We start from the raw sequence: 27,846 nt of genomic DNA, 5'->3' as shown, positions 1-27,846 counted from the left end.
GTAAAATAGCAAAAAACAAAACAAAACAAAACAACAACAAAACAAAACAAAAAAAAAACTCAGGGGGTTAGGGAAGGGGGGAGGGAGGGAGGGAGGGAGTTGGAAGAAGGAAAAAGAAAAAAGGTGTTCTGGATGTCTGGTTGGTTACTTTTTTGTTATGAAATAAAAATTACTCGTGGGAGATTTACTTGCCCACACCCAATATGGCGGCAGTAGAACTCGTTCCCGCCAGGTCCGCTTTCACCCAATGTGGTGGAGAGGAGCGCAGTTTCCCGGGCTTTGCCCACACTCAATATGGCGGCCAAGGGACTCCTGTGCTGACTGTCTACTGCTCAGTTTCCGCCCGTTCAACTCCCGGCGTTGAAACGTCAAGAACGTCATTCGAATTCCGTCGCGTTGCTTTGTACGTCACGGGTGGCGGGCGCGGGAAGGAGTTCGTAATTCAGTTCGTCTGCTCTGGTGAGGAAAGTGCCGTCTGTCGCGCAGCTTCCATCCCTCGGTCCGAGCAGCCTCTCGGAGTCCAACCCTTCACATCTGACAGTCGTCTCTGTCCCTTCTTCGCCTCGGAGCTGCTAACTGGTCTCGAACCTCTCAGCACTTCAGCTTCTAGCGGCGATGCATGTGATCAAGCGAGGTGAGGGGCCCGTGGGGATGGGGAGGAGAAGAGGGGACCCGGCTGCGGAGAGCCCAGCCGTCACTGTCGCCCGCCCGCCCGCCCGACCCGCGGCGCCTCGCCGCTTCCCGCGCTTCCCGCCGCGCTTCCCGCCCTGTCTGTCAGCTGGGCCTGTGTCTGCTCAGTCTGTCCCCATCCTCTTGACCTTTGTGTGTTCCCTTTGACTTTGACTTTGTGCTCCCTTCCAGACTCCCTCCTACCCTGTCTGAGATTGTTCCCGAGCACTGTTATTCCTTGCCGCCATCCTCAGAGGTAGCTGCTTTTGGCTCCATTTTTTTTTTTTTTTTTAGAAGAGGTTGCAAAGACACGAAAAAGCACCCCAACAACACCCCCATCCCACCCCGGCTAGTAGTTGGTGAGGTTAGAATTGAAACCCATAGCCCAAAATAGCCCTGTGCCTGTCTTTCCTCATTTCTTAAACAAAATAACAGACAAAAGAACCGCGGAGTCGATGATCTGGTGTAGGAGGAAATAAGGAAAGAAAGAAAAGACTGGACACCACATTTTTTAAACACCTGTCATTTTTCTGGTCTCTTCTGAGGTGGGAGTGTGGTATCTCTCCTGCCTCTGCATTTTTGGGGGGAGGGTTTTTTTTTTTTTTTTTTTTTTTTTTTGTACATTGTTTGTTCTTGGGACAGGGTTTCCCTGACTGGCCTGGAACTTACTCTGTGTAGATCAGTCTAGCTCAAACTCACAGAGGTCTGCCTCCTGTATCATAGGTAGATAGACAAATACTTTTAATCCAAGTAGACATGATTAACCACTGAGCAGTCTCTGCAGACCCCAAAGACAATCTCTTAATTGCTTTAAACAGTTTTAAAAGCTGAATATACTTGATTCTTTGGTATTGCCAGCTTAATAACTGCTAATGCTAACTGTGATTTGATTCTTTAGATGGCCGCCAAGAGCGAGTTATGTTTGACAAAATTACATCACGAATCCAGAAACTCTGTTATGGACTCAACATGGACTTTGTTGATCCTGTAAGTAAATACAGTGTGTATCAGGGGTTCTTTGCACGCTATGTGATTTTATGTCACTTATCTCTAGCCCTTCACTTACGTATACTTCAGTGTTAAATGTGAATTTATTGCCTGACACTTTCCTTAATTTTGATCTGTCCCTCAAGTTCTCACTTTCTGGAGAACTCAGAACATGAACTAAGAGGGGACAGTTGATGTGACTACTGGTCAGGCATCTTGTTTATCCGTATTTAGCCACACAGTGTAGAAATTAGTTCTATTTACCGTCATCTGGAATTAGGAGTGCTGTGTATCTTACTCATTTAACTTTTAAGAGTCTCTAACAGTTTTTTACATACATATGTAAAATACACTTTTGTCATACTTTCTTCAGTGACCTCTTACCTCCTTCCTACAGCCCTCTTCTCCATAAGTCTCTTAGTGCTTTGTGTTTGTGTGTGAGTGTGTGCGTGTGTGTTTATGTGTGTGTTTGTGTGAACATTGGTCTGGAATTAATTTACTTGATTGAGCAAGGGCAGCTTACCAGTGATTGCGCCACTGAGGGATACGACTCCTCCAGCAACCATTAATGGTCTGCAGAGATCTCCTCAGGGAGGGGTAGGGCCCCATGAACCCTGAATGCTGATGGGCCCAGGCTTGTCGTGCAGACAGCCACTGCAACTATTTTCATGAGGATTTTTTTGTTTTGTTTTGTTTTTTAGACTTAATTTATGTCTCTGTGAGTGTCTACCACATGTGTGCAGGTACCTGAAAGGGCCAGAAGAGGGTATTCCATCTTGTGGAGCTAGTTCAAAGCAGTTGGGAATCTCCCGAGATGCATGTTGGAAACCAAGTCAGGTCCTTTGGAAGAGCAGTGCACACTTTAACTGTTGAGCTCTCTCTCTAACCCTCATGAAGACCTCTTATTCTTGGATAGCCTCAGTGTGTCATTTATCTAACTAGGTACTTATAATAAATACATGTTTAGTTAACCGGAGTGAAAAAAATAATTTTATACCTTAAAATATATTTATTACAATTCTACACATTTTGGATTTTGAGATAGGAATTAAAATAGTTGAATGTTGATATTGGGATGAATCTTAAGACCTCATCCTATTTTGTCTTTATTCTGTAGGTAAGAAAGGTCTAAAGAGAGAGGCGGGCATTGCTTAAATTAACGTTAGTGCAATGGGAAACCAATGGAGTACCTTGGTTTTTATACATTCTATTGCCTCATCTAACAGCACATGTCCACATGCAGGGATGCATTAGTGGGTTTCAGCTTTCCAGGGTGGATCCTGTTGAGGACGTCTGGGTGCTAGTAGATGTAGCACATGGATGCTATACTGTTCCGAGTTCTCATTACTTGCCACATAGCATCAGAAACTATATGGGCTTGACTGCTTTCGTACTTATCTGCTGAGTCAAGAACATGATATCAGCAGCAAACTGGCTTAGCTATGTTATAATACCGGTGATCAAAGGCACCACCCACACTCAGACTGCTTTTGACGGAGATAGGCTTTGGCCAACTTTCCCTGTTAAGCTGTTTTTAAGAAAGATTTAGTAAATATGTAGATAGAACTTAGAGTTTGGTTTCTTTAGAATGTATGGTGGGCTGAGGAGATGGCTCAGTGGGCAAAGTGCTTGCTTTGTGAGTGTGAGACTCTCAGTTTGGATCCCAACAGCCATGTGGAAAAGCCCGGTGTGCAGCAGTATGTGTAATGGCAGCTCTGAGCAGCTGAAGAAAGGGCCAGATCCTAGGTGCACACCAAGATGGCAAGTTCGAAGCTCAGGAAGACACTGTCTCAAAGAATAAGACAGCTGTCGCGAGGTCAAGGGAAGCACCTCTTTCCGGGCTGATTCCTGGACCATGCGTGTCATGTGCTTGAGGGTTGCTTTTATTTTTTTTTTAATTAGATATTTCCTTTATATACATTTCAAATGCTATCACGAAAGTTCAAACAGTATACTCCAGGATCAGTGAGAGACCCTGCCTCAAAAACTAAAGTGGGATGGGGGTTGGAGAGATGGCTCAGCAGTTAAGAGCACTGGCTGCTCTTCCAGTGGACCTGCGTTCAGTGCCCAGTACCCACATGGCATCTCACACCTGTCTGTAACTCCAGTTTCAGGGAATCTGATATTTCTGCCATTCTCTGGCATATACTCTTTTAAAAAGCTAAATTTAGACTTTTAAAAAGTGGCAGTAACTCTTGGGATAACGTTTTTCAGATGAGATTATATTGTTGTAACTTTGCTTGTCTTAACTACGCTTCTAAGGAGCCTGTTGTTTCTCGGGAAAGCTCAAATAACTCTTGGTTTTATTTTTGTAGGCTCAGATCACCATGAAAGTAATCCAAGGCCTATATAGTGGGGTCACCACAGTGGAACTGGACACCCTGGCTGCTGAGACAGCCGCGACCTTGACCACGAAGCACCCTGACTATGCCATCCTGGCAGCAAGGATAGCTGTCTCTAACTTGCACAAAGAAACAAAGAAAGTGTTCAGTGGTACGTCTGGAGTAAAAACATGAGAAAGCGTTTAATAGTGTCATAAAATTATAGGAATAACAAGTGAATTTTAAAGATTACGTCTTATTTTTAAAAGCAATGTACAATTTAGTGGCAGCATGGGAACTAGAACTTGCTGTTTCTCCATGTAGCTGAGCTACTGAGTGAAAGAGTGTATGCGTGCATATGTGTGTATGTGAGTGTGTGTTGTTTGTCAGGGTCTCATGTAACCTGGGCTGGCTGCAGACTCAGTTTGTATCCAAAGCTGGCCTTGAACTCTTTTTTTTTTTTTTTTAAAGATTTATTTATTTATTGTATATAACTACACTGTAGCTGTCTTCAGACACCCCAGAAGAAGGCATCAGATCTCATTAGGGATGGTTGTGAGCCACCATGTGGTTGCTGGAATTTGAACTCAGGACCTTTGGAAGAGCAGTCAGTGCTCTTAACTGCTGAGCCTCTCCAGCCCTGGCCTTGAGCTCTTAATTCTCTTGACTCTATCCAAGTTCTTGGATTGCTGGCAGATGTCATCATCTTGTCTTTTGAGTTTCTGTTCTTTTTAAACGTCTTTATTAATTTTAAGTTATGTGTGTTTGTTTTGTGTGTTTGTATGTGTATGGACAAATGTGTACCACAGCATGTGTGTGAAGGTCAAAGGACAACTTGTGGGAGGCAGTCCCTGGGATTGAACTCAGGTCATCAGGTTTGGCGGCAAATACTTTTTCTGTTGAGCCATGTTGCTGATCTAAGGTCTTTTCTCATTTTTGCTTGTTTGTTTGTTTTTTGTTTTTTTATTTTTTTCATTTCTATTTATTTATTTATTTATTTATTTATTTTTAAATGGGTATTTATTTCATTTACATTTCCAATGCTATCCCAAAAGTCCCCCACATGCTCCTCCACCCACTCCCCCACCCACCCACCCACTCCCACTTCTTGGCCCTGGCGTTCCCCTGTACTGAGGCATATAAAGTTTGCATGACCAATGGGCCTCTCTTTCCACTGATGGCCGACTAGGCCATTTTCTGATTCATATGCAGCTAGAGACATGAGCTCTGAGGGGAGGGTACTGGTTAGTTCATATTGTTGTTCCACCTATGGGGTTGCAGATCCCTTTAGCTCCTTGGGTACTTTCTCTAGCTCCTCCATTGGGGGCCCTGTGATCCATCCAATAGCTGACTGTGAGCATCCACTTCTGTGTTTGCTAGGCCCCGGCATAGTCTCACAAGAGACAGCTATATCTGGGTCCTTTCAGCAAACACTTGCTAGTGTATGCAATGGTGTCACTATTTGGAAGCTGATTATGGGATGGATCCCCGGATATGGCAGTCTCTAGATGTTTTTTTTAAAGAATTAAAAAGGAAAAAAAGACAAAAAGAAAACTAAGTGGTGAGAAGTCACTAATAGTCACTTGGGAATTGCTGATAAACCATAAGGCCTAACATTCATTTTCTTTGAAAGAATATTTCCTTTATATATAATGTATTTTTCTATTGTTAATTAACAGAGGTATGTTTGTTGAGTATTTGCTCTGCTAGGTACTGAAGTGGGTTTTAAAGCAGCCATTCCGTGGTTTTGAGTTTACTTTTTATTACTCTTCTCTTCCCTCAGATGTGATGGAGGATCTCTACAACTACATAAATCCGCACAACGGCAGACACTCTCCCATGGTGGCCAGCTCAACACTCGACATTGTTATGGCCAATAAGGATGTATGTACAGCATTTCTTTGCTGGTGGAAATTTTTCAATTTTTTAATTTTTTAAAATAATATATTTAAGACTGGGCAATGGTGGCTAATGCCTTTAATTCCAGCACTCAGGAGGCAGAGGCAGGTGGTTGGTGCCCACAGAGGCCAGAAGATGGTATTGGGTTCAGATTTCCCGGGACTATTAAAGTTGTGTGTGGTTCTGAGCTACCATGTGGATACAGGGAATTGAACCCTGGTCCTCTGAAACAGCAGCCGTGCTCTTTTTTTTTTTTTTTTTTTTTTTTCGAAACAGGGTTTTTCTGTATAGTCCTGGCTGTCCTGAAACTCACTTTGTAGACCAGGCTGGCCTCGAACTCAGAAATCCGCCTGCCTCTGCCTCCCAAGTGCTGGGATTAAAGGTGTGCGCCACCACTGACTGGCTGAGCAGGCGTGCTCTTAACCACTGAACCATCCCACCAGTCCTCTTTACAAGACCTAAATTTTTAGTCCTGGTGGACCTGGGACCTCTGGCAGTCCTCTGTGCTTCTGCCTTGTGAGTGCTGGGATTGCAGGTGTGGGCCCCACACCTCACCCTGGTCATAATCTTGAAGACATGGTAAAGACAGGTAACAGTTGCAAAACCTGAGCCTAAAAAGTAAGTATTGGAAAATGAGCAAATACTCATAGACTAGTACTTCCGTTTTTTGCTCATCCTTAGCCTGTACCTGGACTTGACTGCATAAATGCCCTTCAAAGCTTTTAGATAATATTACAGCTGATACGATCTCAACTAATTATTTTTGTTTTCTTATAAATGGCTTTATAACTTACCAAGGCTCTTTAATAATGACCAATTCTATAGTATTTTTCTGCCACAATAGTAATTCATGTTAGCTAAGGACCATGAATTTCCAAAACCTATAAGCTACTTTCTCTTTGTTTATAATACATATGATTTTGTTCTGTTTAAAGTAGGCTTATTGTCAGAAATTTGCAGTTGAAAATGTTGATACATGCTTATGATCCTAACAGTCAGGAAGCAGAGTCAGGACTGTCTGTGCAAGTTCAAGACCAGCCTGCTGGTCTCCTTAGTCCAGGCTAGTCAGGGATACATAGCAAATTTCTGTCTCAAAAATAAATAACTGTACATATATACCATAAATTAGTGTGTGGTACCAATATTTTAATATTAACTAGTATGAAAGCATGTTTGGTATCCTACATTAGTTTTAGTTCTGGATGGAGTCAGCTAAAAACATTACAAGTTGAGAAAGTAAGTTTTATCATTTTAATTATGAGTTCTTTTTCTTCAGCGCCTGAATTCTGCCATTATCTATGACCGAGATTTCTCTTATAACTACTTTGGCTTTAAGGTAAATAAATAAATAATGGGTTTCGAATATATGGGCATTTCTTTTTAAATCAGGAAGTACAGTGGTTTGTTTATGTTGATGATTTAGTTTGAATGCACCTGGTTATGGTAGTGATGATACTTTAAGCAAAATTAATGTATTCATTAATAGTTTTTGAACTTTCCAAATATTACTTGTGGATTATTATTAAAATTACATGGGTAATGAGTCACGGTCACTCCACATTCTACTGTTTTCTCAATAACCATTGATTCCCTACTCTGCTAAGTGTTTATCTAAATATATTATGTTGCTTACATAATGCAGTGACTAAGGACAGGGATGTTTATATGAGACTAACTGTGTCCAGCTCTCCCATTTCTTATTCATAAGCTATGTAATAAGTTTTAGTCTTAGGATGGGGATTATGTCTCAGTTAGTGTCTATAGTCTCTTACAAGCACTCAGAGATGTGGGGACATCTTGCTGCTGCTGCTGCTGCATACCACAGCCATTTTGCATGCAAGCAGGGCAGGCCTTTTCCAGAAATTGGCATGTAATCTTTGCTGAAGTAGAACAGCCACATGATAATGTTCTAGACTGAAGATAGAAACAGTAAATGTTATTCTTTTCATTTAAAATGATAACATTGAGAGATTTCAACTATGAATTACATATCCATTGTGTACTTAAAAACTTGAGAATTCATTGGCTGCTTTGCTCCTCTAGACACTGGAACGGTCATATTTGTTGAAGATCAATGGTAAAGGTAAGAAATGAAAATGATTTTATTGGGGCTAGAGAGATGGCTCAGTGGTTAAGAGCACCGACTGCTCTTCCAAAGGTCCTGAGTTCAAATCCCAGCAACCACATGGTGGCTCACAACCATCTGTAACAAGATCTGATACCCTCTCTTCTGGAGTGTCTGAAGACAGCTACAGTGTACTTAAATATAATAAATAAATAAAATCTTTAAAAAAACCAAAAAAAAAAAAAAGGAAATGATTTTATTATATTAAATGTAGAGCTTTGCACTATTAGCCTTAACATTTCTATTTAGACTGCATAAAACATTTATTGCACTTGTGGCTGGAGAGATGGCCCAGGAGGCTCTTGCAGAGGACCCAGGTTCAATTCTCAGCATCCATGTGGCACCCTGTGACTGTCTTTAACAGCAGTTCTAGGGGATCCAATGCCCTCTTTTTTTTTTTTTTTTTTTTTTGGTTTTTTGAGACAGGTTGTAGCCCTGGCTGTCCTGGAACTCACTCTGTAGACCAGGCTGGCCTCGACCTCAGAAATCCGCCTGCCTCTGTCTCCTGAGTGCTGGGATTAAAGGCGTGCGCCACCATGCCTGGCCCAATGCCCTCTTCTTGTATCTGTGGGCACCAGACATGCATATGTAAGCAAAACACCATACACATTATAGAACGTTATTACATTTATTTATTTGTGTGCATGGATATGAGGAGGGAGGGAGGGAGGGAGGGAGGGAGGGAATGTGCCATAATGTACATGTGGAAATGGGGAACCAGGGATTGAACTCAGGGTGTTAGCCTTAGCAACAAGTGCTTGTGCCCGCTGAGCCATTCTGCAGTCACCCAAATAACCTTTTGTTATTTGATTATAAACAAACATAGTAAAAAGAGTACAAATATCTCTAAATCACAATTGAAATAATTGTTTTGCTTGTTTGTAAAGTTTTTAGAAGTTTCTTTTGCTGTTAATTCTTTGGCTCAGATGTGTTTCAGACTAACTATTCTGATGTGTTTTATTATCTGGAAATTCCTTCTTTGTTTTCAGTGGCTGAAAGACCACAGCACATGTTGATGAGGGTTTCTGTGGGGATTCACAAAGAAGATATTGATGCTGCAATTGAAACCTACAACCTACTTTCTGAGAAGTGGTTTACTCATGCCTCTCCTACTCTCTTCAATGCCGGGACCAACCGCCCACAGCTGTCCAGGCACGCATCAGTTATAACTGCTTTTTGTTGCTGTTGCTTTCTTTTTTATTATTTAGTTATTTATTTTTTGGTTTTTTGAGACAGGGTTTCTCTGTATAGCTCTGGCTGTCCTGGAACTCACTTTATAGACCAGGCTGGCCTCGAACTCAGAAATCCCCTGCCCTTACCTCCTGAGTGCTGGGATCAAGGGCGTGTGTCACCATGCCTGGCTGCTTTCTTTTTTTTTAAATTATTTATGTACATTAGTGTTTTGTCTGCATGTATATATGTGCATGCCTATTGCCCATGGTCAGAAAAGGGCATTGGATCCCTGGAACTGGAGTTAGATAGTTCTGAGCTAACTATGTGGGTGCAAGGAATTGAACCCAGGTCTTCTAAAAGACTAGCTAATGTTCTTAACCACCGAGTCAACTCTACAGCCCCTAAAGCTGCTTTTATAAAAGGTTTGACTGGGGAAATAAGAAAAAGCCAGGTGGTTTATCACATTAAAAACAAACAAAAACTTCAATTATTGCCTGCTCTGATTAAATAATTTGTATTTTGGGACAATCTCTGACTTATGGGAAATAAGTTGGAAGTTAAATGCAGTTAAATGAGAATTTTATACAATTGGTTGTGATATTTGTACAGCTGACTGTTTTAGATGCTGTTGAACAGAATGTTTTTGCTAGGGAATTGCATATTCCAAGAAGACTGTTTAAAAAAAAAAAAGACTATAGCTCAGAGGTAGATTATGTGCTTAGCACGCACAAGCCCTTTGGGTCAAGACTTTTCAGCACTGTGAAAATGATTAGTAAGTACCTGGAGCTAGTTACAAAATGCCTGCAGTAATTTATTAATTTATTTTAAAAATCATAAAAGGATTAAGGTGAAAGTAGAGAGGCAGATTCCTAAGACACATGGGAATTAAACTGATAGAATTTGTGATGTTCTAAACCTGCATTAAGTTTGGTTCCTGAGATTATGGGCAGAATAACAGGACTGCTTAGCTGTGAAAGGGATCACAGTTTTACATTTGGAGTAAGGTAGAAAAGTGCCCTTAGCAAGTCTGTGTGTTCCAGGAAGTTGAGGATATGCCAGTGTCTATATACATATCTCATTGTACTAACACTTATATAAATCATTGCTGCTTTATAATAAAATTCATTAGCAAAATTGGTATATAAAATAACCTCCTTAATTTGGTAAAAGATAACCACTAAAAACTTAGTCTGGGCTTAAAGAGATGACTCAGGTTAAGATGCTCGTGGATTTTGTAGAGCACCTACTTTTGGTCTCCAGCACCAATATGGTGGCTCACAACCATCCATAACTCAGTTCCAAGGGATCTGACGCCTCTGACCAGGCATGCATGTGGTACACATATATACATACAAGCAAAACACTCATAAAATAAAATAAAACTAAAAAACAAACAAACCAAACCCCAAACCATTAGATCTGTTACCGCTTTTAGTGTGGCAATGGAGGTCTCAGCGGGTGTTGTAAGATAAGACGTTGAAATGATTGAAGTGATTGAAAAATGGAAGAATAAAGATCACAGATAATATTTTTACATAAAGAATTCAGAAGTATCTATGGACAAATTAGAATTAAGGAGATTTTAGCTAAATACTTGGATATAAGTTCAATAGAAATAAATTCATGTGTTCCTGTATTGTAGCATTTAGAAAATTTAATTTTCTGCTGTTCAGAGCCAGTCATGATGGTTATGCTTGTGATCTCAGGGGATAAGGACAGCAGAATTACCATTTTGGGACCAGTCTTCTCTCTGTAGCATATTAAAAGCCAGCCTGAGCTGTATAGGAAGACCCTGATTCCAAACAGCAAGACTTGGGCCTCTAGCTTCATGGTAGACTCAAGGGGCCTTGAATTTGATTCCTAACACCCAACTATTCAAGAATCTTGAGAACATTGGAAATGGTACTGCTGAGGTAGAAGGATGGAGAATTCAATGCCAGCTTGGGCTAATATGCCCTCATAAACAAATAAATAGAGAGGAGGAAGAATTTTAGCAGTTTTTAAAAAAGCAAATAAGTTGAAAATAATTTAATGACCATGAACAAGCGCACGGACATATGGGATAATTATGCAATGGAATGCTTTACAACCATGAAAATAAGTTAAGACTACATATTATTAGGCATGGATTGCTATAATATTTTGAATTAAAGACAGGCTTCAGAAGGATAACTAATTACAGAAATTACAATTAGGGTCTTTGTGGCATCTTATTTCTTGAGGTAGGTGTTATATAGACATGTGTATATAATCTTAATGCCTGAGTATTTTATAGAAAGTCAGTGAATAGAATCTATTTGAGTCCTTTAACATTCAAGATGACAAAGAGACCCTGGTAGACTAATGCTAGGGAATGTGAGTGTGAAGAGATAGATCCAAAGTTTAAATAGGTGAGACATCCTTTTTAAAAAGACTCCAGGCTGGACTGTGGTGGTACAGGCCTTTAATCCCAGTACTGGAAGGCAGGGGGATCTCTGTGTTCAAGGCTAGCCTAGTCTACAGATTGAGTTCCAAGACAGCCAGGGCTACACAGAGAAACCCTGTCTCAAGACCCAGTACCCTTGAAACCCAAACAAACAATAATAACAACAAAAAAGACCAAGGGAATGGTATTTTTAATGTACATGTCAAAGAATTTGCTGACTACATGGTATTTGTTTTCAAAAAACTTCATTTTTTTAAGGCTGGGCCTGGTTCTGGAGATAGGTGCAATCTCTGAGTTTGAGACCAGCCTGGTACGTAGTGAGTTTCAGGATGGTGCTATGTTCAGGACCTTGTCATAAAAACAAAAACAAATAACCAAGGAACTTCATTTTTCTAAATGAATCCTGGCACATAAGTAGTCTGGTAAAAACTAGGCTTGATATTTTAGGCTTACCTATCAGACTTCCTTCTGGGTTTAATGTCTAAGGTAGTTAACAGTTAATTTAATTTAAAATAATATATTGATGTTTTGTATTCAGTAAAAGGTGTTTCTCCTCATATATATAAAATAAATAAATCTTTAAAAAGGGGGGGGGTGGAAAGATGGCTCAGAGGTTAAAAGCATTGACTGCTCTTCCAGAGGTCCTGAGTTCAGTTCCCAGCAACCACATGGTGGCTCACAACCATCTGTAATGGGATCTGATGCCCTCTTCTGGTGTGTCTGAAGATAGCTACATTGTGCTCATATATATAAAATAAAGAAATCTGTTTTAAAAAAAGGTGTTTTCCCATCTTCTGCAAACACTTAGGAGCTTTGTAGACTTTAGATCTCTTGTTGCCTGATGTAGACGTCTAGATAATCTAATCGCTCTATGTCACTCACTGACTTCCTTGCTTTGGTTGTCTTTTTTTCTCACTGTAGCTGTTTCCTCTTGAGTATGAAAGATGACAGCATTGAAGGAATTTATGATACTCTGAAGCAGTGTGCCTTGATTTCTAAGTCTGCTGGGGGAATTGGTGTTGCTGTGAGTTGCATTCGGGCCACTGGTAGCTACATCGCTGGGGTAAGTGTTAAGCTGTAAGACTTGATACCACTCATATGTGTGGTCCAGAAGGCCATACTGTCGTAATGCTAGTGCTTGGGAGGCTTGGGCTTCTGCCGATTACCACCTGTTGGTGTGAGTAGGAGGGAGGCATTTTGCTTCTTGCTTCCTGTCTTGTATTGGAGGGTTACGCTGAGTGAGATAGTCTCTACAGTATTTTCTAGCTCAGATTTTAGAATTATGATTTATTTTTTGTTTGGTTGGTTTTCGAGACAGGGTTTCTCTATGTAGCCCTGGCTGTCCTGGAACTAACTCTGTAGATCAGGCTGGCCTCGAACTCAGAAATCCGCCTGCCTCTGCCTCCCAAGTGCTGGGATTAAAGGCGTGTGCCACCACTGCCTGGCAGAATTATAATTTTTAAAAAAGCAATAATAATAGCCATTTGTTGTTGTTGTTGTTGTGTTGAAACAGGGCTTCATTTTGTAGACCAGGCTGGCCTGGAACTCAGGGAGATCTACTTGCCTCTGTCTCTCATGTGCTGGGATTAAAGACATGTTATCACTATGCCCAGCCAGCTATCATTTATCGATTGTTCACTATGTGCCAAGTCTGTTCCATATTTTACAGGAATTATTCATTTTACTTACTGTAGCCTAGGATACAGCCACCAATCCAGCCGCTAGCAACTTTGTTCCTTACAATAATCCAGGCACCAGTGTTTTTATTTTTCACATGAAGAAAGTGAGGCTTCAGAGTTTTGTTCTGTGTCCGTCATTTGCTGTGTGGTAGAGCTGGGATTTCAGCTTTAGACTCTGGAAAGCAAGGTGATGAGAAGTGCAGGGCTTGGATTTCCATACTGTACCTTTCCTTACAGGCAGTGTGGCCTGGAGGGAGTTATGCCAGCATTTTTGTGGCAGTGTGAAAAAAACATAAACCCTATAGAGTCAGGTTCCCAAGAAAATTGTCATATGATGTATTGGGGCATGTAGGAGTGTAATGTGTCATTTTTGTTTGTAATATCTGTAATATTTTGTGTACTTATATCTATCTGTCCATTTTGTTTGTTTTTTGAGACAGGGTTTCTCTGTGTAGCCCTGTCTGCCCTGGAACTCACTCTGTAGATGAAGCTGGTCTTGAACTCAGGGATTTACCCACCTCATGTCAGTCTGTCTGTCTGTCTGTCTATCTATCAATCAATTATCTGAATTTGTAGAGTGAGCCACAGCCCACTTATCTGTTCAGACTCTTTCAAAGATTTACCTTGGGGTTTAGAAAATTCTTTAAGGGCTGGAGAGATGGCTCAGTGGGTAAGAGCACCCGACTGCTCTTCCGAAGGTCCAGAGTTCAAATCCCAGCAACCACATGGTGGCTCACAACCATCCGCAACGAGATCCGGCGCCCTCTTCTGGAGTGTCTGAAGACAGCTACAGTGTACTTACATATAATAAATAAATCTTTAAAAAAAAAAAAAAGAAAATTCTTTAAAGAATTTGAAAGGTATTTCTCAGTCATAACACTGTTTGCTTAGCCTCATTCTATAATCCAGTCATTGCTGAGACTCTCCATTTTGTTATCTTGGTATGTTGACAGCATAGCATATCATTTTCATTATGTTGCCTTGAATTCTTTAGGGGGAAAATGCTATCATAGTATGTTTTGTTTTCTTTTATGATAACCAAAGTATATCTTTGTTTGTTTGATTTTTTTGAGACAAGATTTTTCTGTGTAGCTCTGGTTGTTCTGGAACTGACTCTGTAGGCCAGCTGGCCTGGAACTCTCGGAGATCCACCTGCTTCTGCTCTGCCTCCTGGCGCTGGGATTAAAGATGTACCTCACCATGACCAGCTCCCAAAGTACATCTTTAATCTAATAATGACTGTTAGATTGCAGAGCTCAAATTTAGCTACCTTGGTTTTGGATTTTTTTTTTTATGTATTACATCATAAAGTAGGGTTGTTGAGGTAGCTCAACATATAACTTACATAACAATATTTTGTTGTTTCTTATGTTGGATATTATGTTTTCATTGCTGAGGTAGGGAGTAGCTCAAACTTCATAGATGGGTTCCTAGGAAATTGTCACTGTTTTGAACAAAAGATCAGGAACAGTTTTTACTTTGGGGCTGTTCTGTTTTTTTCATTGCCTGAGTCCTGTATCTTAATCATGTACCTTTATTTTTGTCCTTTCTTTCAGACTAATGGCAATTCTAATGGCCTTGTGCCAATGCTGAGAGTATATAACAACACAGCTCGCTACGTGGATCAAGGTGGAAACAAGGTATACTTTGTTATGGACAAGGGGCGGAAATCAGAATTAAGTCTTTAGCTATACAACTTGGTTCAGTTATATATTGTTTTACTTTGTTTTTAAAGATTTAGCTTATTCTTATTAATATGATTAGTATGTGTATATCTGTGTGTGAGCATGTGCATGTGGGTGTTCATGGAGGCCAGAAGAAGGCCTCTGGAGCTGGAGTTATAAGTGATTGTGAGACACCCACCGTTGGTACTAGAAATGTAGCTAGGAATTAAGTTCTAGAGTTCTGGAGGCCAGAAGAGGATGCCAGATCTGGAAATGGAGTTATGGGCTGTGTTGTGAGTGTGAATGTGGTGCTGGGAGCAGAACTGTGATCCTTTCAGCAAACTGCTTTTAACTGAGTCTTAACTGCTGAGCCATCTCTCCAGCCCCAGGTTTTCTCTGTCATTTATGAAAAATATTAGTAGTTTACTTTTTTGATACTGTCACTTATTTCACTTAATTTACTCACTGATCATAGTACAGATGAAAGGAGACATTATGCAAGTGTTCTGCAAACTATGACGCGTCTTTGTTTTGTTTTGACTTGGATGAGAATGCTGACTTACTTCCCTTTAGCGCCCAGGGGCGTTTGCTATTTACCTGGAGCCTTGGCACTTAGACATCTTTGAGTTCCTTGACTTGAAGAAGAACACAGGCAAGGAAGAACAGCGAGCACGCGATCTCTTCTTTGCACTTTGGATCCCAGATCTCTTCATGAAGCGAGTGGAGACTAACCAGGTGAGAGGGCTCCTCGCAGCTTGGTTCTTACAAGCTTTGTTCTTCAGTCCTTCACCTCTGTGATGCCACAGACGGTTAGTTCTCGAGAGTCGATGACACCTGACTTGTGTTTAAAATATCATGCAAGCAGGCAGAGCTACAGTTTTAGGCCCCAACTCTGACTTGAACAGCAGATTTCCATGGCAGCCCCTTGTTGCAGTGTGTGGGAAGGGCTGTGGCTGCTACGTGACATCTCTCATGCTGGCACTCCTTTTTGGCAGGACTGGTCATTGATGTGTCCCAATGAGTGTCCTGGTCTGGACGAGGTCTGGGGAGAGGAGTTTGAGAAGTTATATGAAAGGTATGAGAAAACTGCTAATGTCGTAAGCATCAGAGCTAACACTTCTCTCGTTGGGCATCCAAATACCAGAAGTGTGTACGCTAAGGGCGAGGCGCTTGAGAACGATCACTTTCCATGTTGCTAGGCACCGGCGCATTTGATCCCTACCAGTGGAAAAACAGAAAAACATTTAATCATTAGCTCATTTCTAGAAATCTTTGAAAGTATCTAGAAGAAGAGTGTAATTGTAAGTTTGATTTTTGTTAGATGTTTCTTGATTTTTTTTTTTTTTTTGGTACCAAAATTAGTATTTATCTTCTTAAAATTTGGGTGCTTTGCATTTTTAATTGATCCTTATAAAAACTGATAAAGAGTAGCTGAGTTATTTTATAATATAGTACTTTTTATTATTATTTTTAAAATTACATTTAATTATTTTGGGCTTGGGGACACGAGTGCCATGGTGCATATATGTAGGTCAGGGGACAACTTGCAGGAGTTGGTTCTTTCCTTCCACCGTATGGGTCCCAGAGATCAAACTCAGGTTATCAGGTGTGACAGCAAGTATCCTTACTTACTGAGCCGTCTCCCTGGCTCCAGGGTAGGACTTTGGTAATATAAATCACAAGTAAGTAGGACACACAAGTTAAAATTAGCACAGTACTGAATTATGTTTTGTTTTGTTTTTATTTTTTTGAAGGTTAAGGATAGTTTCAGTAGCGTTTGAGAAAAACAAGAGGGCAGACAAGCTATAAATATTATCAGCTGCAGGGAGGGGTCTAAAAGAGGAAGAGAGAAAGCCATGCCCTTTTAGGTTAGGGTCTGAGGAAGTAGGCAGCTTTAGCAGTGGTGTTCAGTGTGCAGCTGCATGTAGGAGAAGCGACTTCAGAGAAAGAAAGCCCAGAACAACAGGGAAAGCAAAACAGAACGAAAAGCAAAAGTAGATGCAGGCTGCGTGGCAGAGGCTCTGTAAGCAGCTACCAGTCTTGATGGTGGTTTTTGTTCCTTTTGATTGTGACAAGTAGTATTGACTTGGTGGGGTTAAGGGTCATTTGAAGGACTCTAGAGCTGCCTGGTTTTCTGTGGTCTTAGCGGATAGAAAATGGATTTCAGGGTTGGAGAAATGGTTCAGTAGTTAAGAGTTTTTGCACAGTCTTGAGGCCCTGATTTAGATTTCAGATAACTAGATAACAAGCCAGGTGTCCTGGAAATACCAGTAACTCAGCTCTGGCTTCTATGTGCCCAGGCATGTGCCCTCACAACACTCATGCACATATACTTAAACAGACACACAAATAAACAGAACCAACCTTTTTTAAAAAAATAAAAAAAGTCATTCATTTTTTTCCCTCATTGCAAGGCTTTGAGAATTTGCCTAATTTTATATTTTTCTGTATTCTTCCTAGAGTGTGAATATTGAGATAATACTAGCTTTGTCTTTCAGTTATGAGAAGCAGGGTCGTGTCCGAAAAGTTGTAAAAGCTCAGCAGCTTTGGTATGCCATCATTGAGTCCCAGACGGAGACCGGTACCCCATACATGCTCTACAAAGATTCCTGTAACCGGAAGAGCAACCAGCAGAACCTGGGAACCATCAAATGCAGCAACCTGTGTACAGAAATAGTAGAGTACACCAGTAAAGATGAGGTAGGCGGAGAGACTGACTGCCTAGCACACCGAGGGACTGGAGAGGTGGTTACTGCCTGTCGCTCCCTACTGAACCCAGTGGTTATTTGAAGTGGTTGAAGGAGATTTTGTTCCCTAGGGCTGAAAAGAAATTATGTGGAGGAGTTATGTTAACTAAGCTGCATTTTAAAAACAATAAGTACCCGGGAGCAAGGAGAACGCAATGCAGCAGGGAGTACAGTGAAGAGCTGGGTGGTGGTGGCACACACCTCTAATCCCAGAACAGAGGCAGGTGGATCTCTGAGTTTGAGGCCAGCCTGGTTTATAAAGTGAGTTCCAGGACAGCCAGGGCTGCACTGAGAAACCCTGTCTTGAGAAAACCAAAAGACCAAAACCAAAAATCTATTTCAGTATTCTGAATAGTGCAACTCATGTGACTAACAGCAAGAGGAGTAGAATCCATGGGGTATAGAAATTTGCTGATAAATGATGGGAAACCATGATTTTAGGGGGTGGGGATTTAACTGAGTTATAAAGAGGTTCCCAGTAAAGACTAATACAATTTCTTGAGTTTGGTCCTCTGCACCGGTGTTGGGGTGGTTGTAAGTTTTTGCATCTGGTAGTTCCAAAGGCTCTAGTGATCTCACTGATAAAGGAAGAAGTCAGGAGTGTGTGATTCTGACACCGTTCTCTGTATTGCAGGTTGCAGTTTGTAACTTGGCTTCTCTGGCTCTGAATATGTATGTCACACCAGAACATACGTATGACTTTGAGAAACTGGCAGAAGTCACTAAAGTCATTGTCCGAAATCTGAATAAAATAATTGATATAAACTACTACCCTATTCCAGAGGTATGGATAGATTTCTCTGCTTTATTGATCATTATTGAATCCCGATGGAGGACATTTGTCCTGGTCTGGCTGTCCCCAGAGTTGGTGTGAGAGAAGGAAGATGAAGAGGTTGTGTGTACGTGTAGAATGTGGCCTTCTGAGTTCAGTGATGTTTGCTTTTCTTTTTCCTAAATCTTTTGGCACAAAGGCACACTTATCAAATAAACGCCATCGGCCCATTGGAATTGGGGTACAAGGTTTAGCAGATGCTTTCATCCTGATGAGATACCCCTTTGAGAGCCCAGAAGCCCAGTTATTAAATAAGCAGATCTTTGAAACCATTTACTATGGAGCCCTGGAAGCCAGCTGTGAGCTAGCCAAGGAGTATGGCCCCTATGAAACGTATGAGGGATCTCCAGTCAGCAAAGGTGTAAGTATATGGCTGAGATTTTCTGTTGCCTGTGAGTACTGGGAATGAGCTGAATGGCCCGTCCTCCATGGGACCTGGGAGGGTGTGCTGGCTTGTGAGAGGGTCTGTACAGATTTAGTTAAGGACCTGGAGATGGGACTGTTTTGGATTATTAAGGCCTAGATTTATTCAGGTGCACCCTAAATCCAGCAATCCCTGTTCTGCAAGAGACTGGGAGTTATGATATTCCCAAAACCTGTTCGTTCACACTAGTAGACTAGTGGAGGAGATAGATTAATTATCCATGGTCAGGGACACCAGGGACTGGAATCTGGGGAGCCCTCTTAGAGTTGATTTCCTTGCTGCCTTTGTCTCTTCTTTATAAAGATTTAGTTTTGAAGTTTGTTCTGATACTTAGAAATTCTAATATGTGATTATTTGAAATTTGGTATTCTCGGCCAAATAAACAGATGAAGGAAGCAAAGAGCAGAGTGTGCTTTATTATAAAAGGAATGTATCTCTTAAAATGTTTAATGAATGTTAAGATTTCCTAATTTGTCAATCCTCAGGAGTGTGGTGAGGTCCCAGGCTGCTTCTGAGCAATATGCTTAATGGAGCTGTGTCTAACACTCAGTGTAGCTGATGTCCCTTAATGTGTTGACAACAAGATGCAGTGGCTGGAATGTGGGGATATGGCAGTTAGTTATTTAAAAAAATTTTTTTTGGTCATTGTTTTAAATTGCCCCAAAGTAACATCATAACTGTGGGGTATTTATCTCTTAGATTCTTCAGTATGACATGTGGAATGTTACTCCTACAGACCTGTGGGACTGGAAGCCTCTTAAGGAGAAGATTGCAAAGTAAGGAGTGAGGTATAAAGGACCCTGGAAGCCAGGAGGCTGGGCTCTTCTGGCTCTTCAGGAGTTGGATATGCTAGTGTGACGACTTCTGAAACGTACAAATTATCTTCTGAAATGGGGCTAAAGTGACCTACCACAGAAATGGCTTTGGAAAGTATAAGAAAATAGTTAAATGAAAGTTGTTTGGCATAGTGAAAGCCTTTCAACACACAGTAGGCATTTCAGTGTGAGTTGATGTTATTTGAGGAGCTGAACAACCATGCTAGTCAATTTTTTGTTTTATTTTGGTTTTGGGTTTTTTTTAGATAAATGTCTTACTATGTAGCTCCGAATGCCCTGGAACTCATGTAGATTAGGCTGGCCTCAAACTTGGAGATCCTCCTGCCTCAGCTTCTTGAGCATTGGGACTAAAGGCATGTGCCATCACTACCTGACCCAAATAGGTCTTCATTTTAAAAATGTTTTTATTAATTGATTTAATTTTATTTTGTGTGTGTGTATATGTGTGTGTGTGTGTGTGTGTGTGTGTGTGTGTGTGTGTGTGTGTGTGTTTTAAATAGTATCTTACTATACAGCCCTGGCTGGCCTACAACTTGCTACATAGACCAGGCTGGCTGCAAACTTATAGAACACTGTGCCCTACCCTAAATACAGAACTAAAATAGAAAGTAAAAATCTGTGCTTTATATTTCTACCAGATGCTTGTTACACAAAACAAGCAAAAACCTAATTTTTTTTAGAGATAAGCCTTGTTGATGATGTGTTTTTCTTTTTTCTTTTTTTTTTTTTTTTTGAGCTAGCTGGGTAACTGATGATGTGTTTTTCTAGACCTCTCCCATATATATATATATGTGTGTGTGTGTGTGTATGTATGTATGTATATATAATACACACATACACACACATGCAGTTTGTCATGTAAATGTGATTGAATATGACATATTCTGAGACTTTTTGGTGTTTGGTTTAGAGATCTTTCAGTGCAATGTAATTACAATTACTGATGATTCCGTAATTGGGATTGAGCAAGTATGACATGAAAGTGTTTTCCTATCTATAACCATGATTGGGATTTACAGTTGAGGAAGTAGAGACGTGAGATAACTGATATCTTACATCTAGAGAGTGACTGAGCTTTGAACCTAGTTGTACAAACCCGCTCAAGTCCCGAGGCTCAGCTCGGTCCGAAAGTGTGGGATGTAGGAAAGATATGCTGTCTGTGTTAGAGGATCTTAACTAATACAAGCAGTGCAGTCAGCGTCTGTGGGAGTCACTGCAAAGGCTTGATGAACAGTGTTTGTTTTCACGTTTGTGTTCACTCCCACCTGCTCAGGGAAGTGCTATAGTGTTGATCTCTACATACGTTTCTACTATTTATATATTGTATGTACGTGTGCGTATATACTGGTGACATGTGGAGGTCAGAGAACAGCTTGAAGGAGTTGATTGTCTCCTACCATGCTGAACAATATATACCTTATATATTGACCCCAGGTTTTCAGGGTTGGTGACAGATACCTTTACCCACTGAGCCATCTTGTAGACCGTGGAGTTGGTAGCTCTTAGGCTAAGCTGTGGAGAGTTCTAAGAATGTTCAATAGTATATTCTTGTTTAAACACTCTTGGCACTTAAAAGTAAAAAAATTAACGTTTTTTTTTTTTTTGGTTTTCCGAGACAGGGTTTCTCTGTGTAGCCCTGGCTGTCCTGGAACTCACTCTGTAGACCAGGCTGGCCTTGAACTCAGAAATCCGCCTGCCTCTGCCTCCCGAGTGCTGGGATTAAAGGCGTGCGCCACCACGCCCGGCTAAAAGTTAACTTTTTAAAAACTAATAAGTCTGGATTTTCTCTGAGTGTAATGTGCCTTTACACAGGATAATGAGGATTGTAAGCATTGTTTCACGAAGGGGCTGGCAGTCATAGAGGCGCACAGAGAAGATGAGTGCGGTTGAATGGATGTGCCTTGATTCAGATGAGCTGCTGAGGACTGAGTTCAGTTTTCCTGGGCAAAACAGTGCATTGAGTGCTCTGTGTGACTCCTAAGTGCCACAGAGCAAGTGGCAACAGTGGGGACTTTAAGACTGGCTCACAGTTACAGTTGTGCTGGTTCTGTTGGTGCTGTGGACTGTATCCTGCTGGAGTTTAATGAAGTCAGTGTGTGAGTTAAATGCTTCTGGGATGTACTCCTAGCATCGGTCTACACTAAGTGATGCATAGTAGTTGCCCTCTGGGCAGAGTAGCACGAATCTCTAATATCTCTCTCTCTCTTTTTAAAGGTATGGTATAAGAAACAGTTTACTTATTGCCCCAATGCCTACTGCTTCAACTGCCCAGATTCTGGGGAATAATGAGTCCATTGAGCCTTATACCAGTAACATCTACACTCGCAGAGTCTTGTCAGGGGAATTTCAGGTGAGAATTTTACAACCAGATTTATAGAAGCTCTTCTGAAAACAGAGTAAACGCTTACTCATAGTTTGCTTAAACAACTAACGTACAGTAGGAAAGTCACACTTTTGTTTGTTTAAAACAGTCTCAGGTAGACCTGTCTGACCTCCAGCTTACCCTGTAGCTGAGGATAGCCTTGAACAGATCATTCTTTCTCCAGTGCTCAGGTGCTGGGATTACAGGTGTGCACCACCATGCCTGGCCTAGTCAGAGTCAACACGTGGCTAAAATTGGGGCAGGGTGGTTAAGATAGGGCTTCTTTGTGTAACAGCCTTGGCTGTCCTGGAACTCACTTTGTAGACCAGGCTGGCCTTGAACTCACAGAAATCCACCTGCTTTTGCCTCCTGAATGCTGAGACTGATGGTATGTGCTGCTAACCACCCAGCTTTTTGGCTTTTTTAGAAAAGCCTCACTATGAAGATCAGGCTGGCCTCCAACTTGCCTGCTAAGTGATCCTCCTGCCTCTGCCTTCTCTGTACTTGGTATGTTTCACCACGGGCTGCATGACATTTGGTATTTGCTACCTCACATGCTTCAGTTGGGACAGTAAAGGTGTCCATAGAAGTGTCACGCAGGCATGGTGGTCTGTATTTATAGTTCCAGCACTTGGAAAACTGAAGCAGGAGGCGTTCTAGTTTTAGGCTAGCCTAGGCTACATAGCATCCCTTCTCCCCCTATTCCTTTTTAAAAAAACAAAACACAACATTAAGGAGTAGTTCTCAGGTCAAGAATGGTGGCTATGCCCATAATTCTTGGGAAGTAGAGGTGAGAGGATCAGAAGGTTGAGCTCAGCCTTGGTTCTCTAGGCAGTTCTACAGTAGTTTGAGCTACAAAATGAGAATTTATGTGCTGCAAGGTCAGAAATTACTAATTAAAACAAACAAGCATGTGGATTTCCAGGTGTCCTGAAATAAGTTTTGTGAGGTATAGGGAATTGCATTTCTAGTGATTTTACTCAAGTGCTTATTGTTCGGTCACTTTAGAAAACCAAAGAAGAATCAGTCTCTGTAAACTTACTCAGCTTACACAGTGCCGCTTCTTTTCTTTGCAAATGTCATATTATTTCTTTAGCTTTTTAAAACTTTTTTTGGGTGTGGGGTGGGGACGGCATGTTCATGCCATGGACAGAGGACAACTCCTGGGAGTTCTGTCCTTCTACCATGTGAGTTCAGGGAAGAAACTCAAGTTGTGTGGTGGCACATAACCTTTAATGGCTGAACTAAAGGTTTATTTTCTTGTTTTGTGTGTGTCAGCGGGAGTGTGCATGTGTGTGTGCAGGTGCCTTGGAGTAAGAACATGAGCTATTCCTGCAGAAGACCCAAGTTTGGTTCTCATCTCCCACACTGAAGGCTCACAACCACCTGTAATTCCAGCTTCAGGGGATTTGATTTGTCTGGATATGCACACACATACAGTCAGAACCTTAAAAGATAGATAGATAATCTGATGTATATGTATGTGATGCTATACACTTTCTTTCATAGTAGATGTCAAGACCTTAAGGGTCTTGTAGCTTTGTTGGTGAGATGTCCTCCTCAGTTGTGTAAAGACAGTGGGGCTTATTAGGGGATCTAATAAGTTATTCATCTGTCTTACTTATTTTAGGCTCCAGGCCTGGGACCCTTTTGTAGGTTGTACTGATATTATTTTATTTCTTGACATGTTTTCTGCTTTTTTATCAGATTGTGAATCCTCACTTACTGAAAGATCTTACTGAGCGGGGCTTGTGGAATGAAGAGATGAAAAATCAGATTATTGCATGCAATGGCTCCATTCAGGTACAGACTGGAAGTAACAGGTGCTTCTTCTAGGAGCTGAGCTGAGCATTGTGGTGCCAGGTCCCTTCTCCCAGCCAGGCAGTGCGTAGGCAAATGGCCTTTCACTGTGGCCGTGCAGGTTCTATTAATGTCTCTGCATTGTTGTGCTAGAATTGCACACATCTTTATATGGTCTGTATTGTGTGTGTCCGATAGAGACACCAGTTCCCAGTTTTTCTGCACAACTTTTAAAACCTTGAAGCTTGGGTTGAATTTATTGCTAAGTAAGTCAGGAATTCTTAAATTTCTTAAAACTTGAAATTGGAGTTCAACTAAAAAAGTGTGGGGACTGAGATCCACAGTGTAGAAGGCAGCACTTAACAATAAAGTGACTGCATTTGACCCATAGGCATTTGGGTCTCAAGATAGACGCCTTAGCCGGGCAGTGGTGGTACACGCCTTTAATCCCAGCACTTGGGAGGCAGAGGCAGGTGGATTTCTGAGTTCGAGGACAGCCAGGGCTACACAGAGAAACCCTGTCTCGGAAAACCAAAAAAAATAGATGCTTTGGCCAGCTTGGCAACTTAACCTCTTTCAGAGTCTCATGGCAGAAAGTGTAGCATCAGTCAGTTTGTGTGTTTCAATACAGTTGTCCATAGAGCAATTTAAAGGAGTTTATCTCAGTACTTCCTTTGATCAGGTCCCTGTAAAGTCCTGATTATTTATTTGTTTTTCTTTCATTTAGCTTAGCTCTTATTTTCCTTTCCTAACTACCTCTAGAACAGTAACTGTTTTGTCCATAAGCCAATTCAAGATGGATGTTTAAGTCATGCATCACATTTATATTTGGTTGATAAAATGAGATTTTATTGATGTTCTAAGCAAGAGATAAGCAGTTTGGGCTAACTTTCTATAAACATTCAGATACTAACTCATAGCGGTGTCAGGTCTGCAGGAAGATCCAACCCAGCATCCTTGCATGGATAATTAGTCTGTTAGTTATATTGCTTTCTTTAACTAGAATTAAAACAACAACAACAGCACATAGTTTTCCTTTTTCAGAGCATACCAGAAATTCCTGATGACCTGAAGCAACTCTATAAGACCGTGTGGGAAATCTCTCAGAAGACTGTTCTCAAGATGGCAGCCGAGAGAGGTGCTTTCATCGATCAGAGCCAGTCTTTAAACATCCATATTGCTGAGCCCAACTACGGCAAACTCACTAGTATGCACTTCTACGGTTGGAAGCAGGTTGGTTGAGCATGCTGAGGAGGACTTCATTGCCAGCTGGAAATGTTTCAGAATGGAATAGTTGCTGCTAGCTGCCTGCTGTCTCAAAGTTTTTTCACTTCAAGTGTTAAAACTCATGAGTGGTTTTTATGGCAGCTCAGACTTTCTCTGGGTTTTCTTGTTTCAGTTCAGCAGTTGTACACTGCCTGATGTGAGTGCTGGGAATTGAACACTCAGGTCCTCTAGAAGGCTAGGACGTGTTCTTAATTACTGAGCCATCATCCAGCCTTGTTTTAGAATTTTTTTTTACTCTTTCAGAATTTCATACAATGTGTTTTGATCATAATCACCCTTAACGACTCCCAGACCCCTTACCTCTCAACTCCTACGTCTGTCTATCTGTCTGTCAGTTTCTACTGTCTGTATACTTCTGGTTATGGGACCATCCCCTGGAAGGAACTTTCTTTTCCTAAGAAACCGTCCTTACCTCCTCAGGGTGTGGCTCATGAACTCCATGCTAGAACAATGACCTGCTTGCAGCCAGAGACACCGTCACTCTAAATGTCAGGGTCCCTGGCTCTTACAGTCTTCCTGCCCCTATGTACTGTTTCATAAGTCTTTCTTCCTCTTCAGCTGACCTCTCCCGTCCAAACCCCTTTGTCATTTCCAAAGTAGGTTCACACTGTCAGTCCACTATTCAAAAACGTCCATTGGGCTGGTGAGATGGCTCAGTGGGTAAGAGCACCCGACTGCTCTTCCAAAGGTCCAGAGTTCAAATCCCAGCAACCACATGGTGGCTAACAACCACCCGTAATGAGATCTGGCGCCCTCTTCTGGAGTGTCTGAAGACAGCTACAGTGTACTTACATACAATAAATAAATAAATCTTTAAAAAAAAAAAAAACAAAAAAAAACCAAAAACGTCCATTGTTCCCAACTTTATCCCACTGTATGAGCCGGTTACCCTGTTGCCAACTGCAAAGTGCTGTAATTCTATTTTCCCTTACATTCTTATGTCTTGATGTGTGTGAGGCCTTCTGTGGAATTACAGAGTGACTTTCTTACTTGCATGCTTTTGTCTGTCTGTCCTGGGAATCGTGGCCAGGAAGATTACCCTCGTGAAGGATTTAGTATTCTGCAGAAGCAGCCTCATCCCCTAAATGGTTATAGGCTAAGGCAGGTGTGTGCTCTAGACCTGCAAGCAATACACGTAAAAGTAAATACAAAGAAACAAAAAGATTTGCTATTCCAAAGAGGCAACATTCCTATTTCAGGAATGAAAAACTCAAGCATTTTTCAGGGTGCTTTGTAGAGGAGATAAAATTACAAGTTTAAAAAAAAAAAGAGCTTGGGCTGGTGAGATGGCTCAGTGGGTAAGAGCACCCGACTGCTCTTCTGAAGGTCCAGAGTTCAAATCCCAGCAACCACATGGTGGCTCACAACCATCCGTAACGAGATCTGGTGCCCTCTTCTGGAGTGTCTGAAGACAGCTACAGTGTACTTACATATAATAAATAAATAAATCTTTAAAAAAAAAAAAGAGCTTAAGTTGGTTTATAGGAATACATTTAAAGATTTTAAAAATTAGTTTTGTAACTGATCATTTGGGAATTATTTTGAACAAAGACTATCTAGTGTTCTGGAGTTCTTCCTAATAGCTACGTTTTCTTCCCTTGCAGGGTTTAAAGACTGGGATGTATTATTTAAGGACGAGGCCTGCCGCTAATCCAATCCAGTTCACTCTGAACAAGGAAAAACTGAAAGATAAGGAAAAGGCACTGAAGGAGGAGGAGGAGAAGGAGAGGAACACAGCAGCCATGGTGTGCTCTTTGGAGAACAGAGAGGAGTGCCTGATGTGTGGATCCTGAGAAAAGCAGGGCCTGGGAGATACAGCGGGCTCTCCTGCCCTGCTGTGGCAGACAATTTGAGCATAGATAGGATAGTGAGTTTGCTTGGTTATCAGCAGCTCTGCTGGACGTGCCTGCCAGGACAGGGAGCCATGTACTGTTTCTACACAGTGTAAATGTCATTTTTAACAAACAGAAAACCAAAGCCAGCTTTGATATTAGGAATCAAAGTAGAGGTTTTGGGAATACTAAAGAGCCTTCCTGCAAATAGTGACGAGACTTAGGAAGTCTCATCTCTCCAGCTTTCCCTGCCTGGCCATTCTCAGTTTGGGCAAAGAGATTTAGTTCGATTTGACTGATTGCCTAGAAGTAAAATCAAGCAATTACTCAGCAGCTAAAGGCCTTTGTCTAGACGAACTTCTATAGGTCATTTTGAAATAAAAATGTCTAAGTGATTGTGTGGGACTAAACTTGTCATCTATTATCATACAGACAGTTTAGGAAAAAAAACCCAAAAACCCAACATTTTCTGTTGAGTTCAGAGAGACAAACTTTGAAGACATTTAGATTGTATGGATATCTAGTGTTAACATATGCCCTTTCCTGCCCCAGGATGAAATCTTGTCAACATAAGATTGACAGTTTCTTTCATTTATAATTTGATTCTGTGGCACTTAGTTCATTCACACTGTTGTGTAAACTGGCGTCCACACCACCATCTCCAAAACATTCCATCATTCCAGAGACTCTGCTCACAAGCACTCCTCTTACACCTTTATGAATATGAATCCCAGGGCCTCGTACAGATGACGCGGTATTTGTCCTTGTATGGCTTGCATGGTAT

At 41.3% G+C, this 27,846-nt stretch overlaps 1 protein-coding gene across 1 annotated transcript; it reads left to right on the top strand.

Moving 5' to 3' along the window:
• The first annotated feature begins 371 nt into the window (after window positions 1-371).
• Window positions 372-27,472, top strand: Rrm1 (ribonucleotide reductase catalytic subunit M1). Its single transcript, XM_085841457.1, has 19 exons — window positions 372-634; window positions 1,568-1,656; window positions 3,972-4,149; window positions 5,761-5,861; window positions 7,153-7,212; window positions 7,920-7,959; window positions 8,991-9,153; window positions 12,521-12,662; window positions 14,835-14,918; window positions 15,516-15,677; window positions 15,938-16,017; window positions 17,441-17,642; window positions 18,324-18,473; window positions 18,661-18,882; window positions 19,645-19,721; window positions 21,996-22,131; window positions 23,851-23,946; window positions 24,988-25,176; window positions 26,835-27,472. The coding sequence occupies exons 1-19, from the start codon at window positions 616-618 to the stop codon at window positions 27,021-27,023; spliced, it is 2,379 nt and encodes a 792-aa protein (XP_085697583.1). The 5' UTR covers window positions 372-615; the 3' UTR covers window positions 27,024-27,472.
• Window positions 27,473-27,846: the final 374 nt, after the last annotated feature.

This window comes from Mus caroli, unplaced genomic scaffold, assembly GCF_978045245.1.
Source record: "Mus caroli unplaced genomic scaffold, Mus_caroli_1 scaffold_8, whole genome shotgun sequence".
NCBI classification, from domain to species: domain Eukaryota; kingdom Metazoa; phylum Chordata; class Mammalia; order Rodentia; family Muridae; genus Mus; species Mus caroli.
This window is presented reverse-complemented; position numbering and strand designations above follow the sequence as displayed.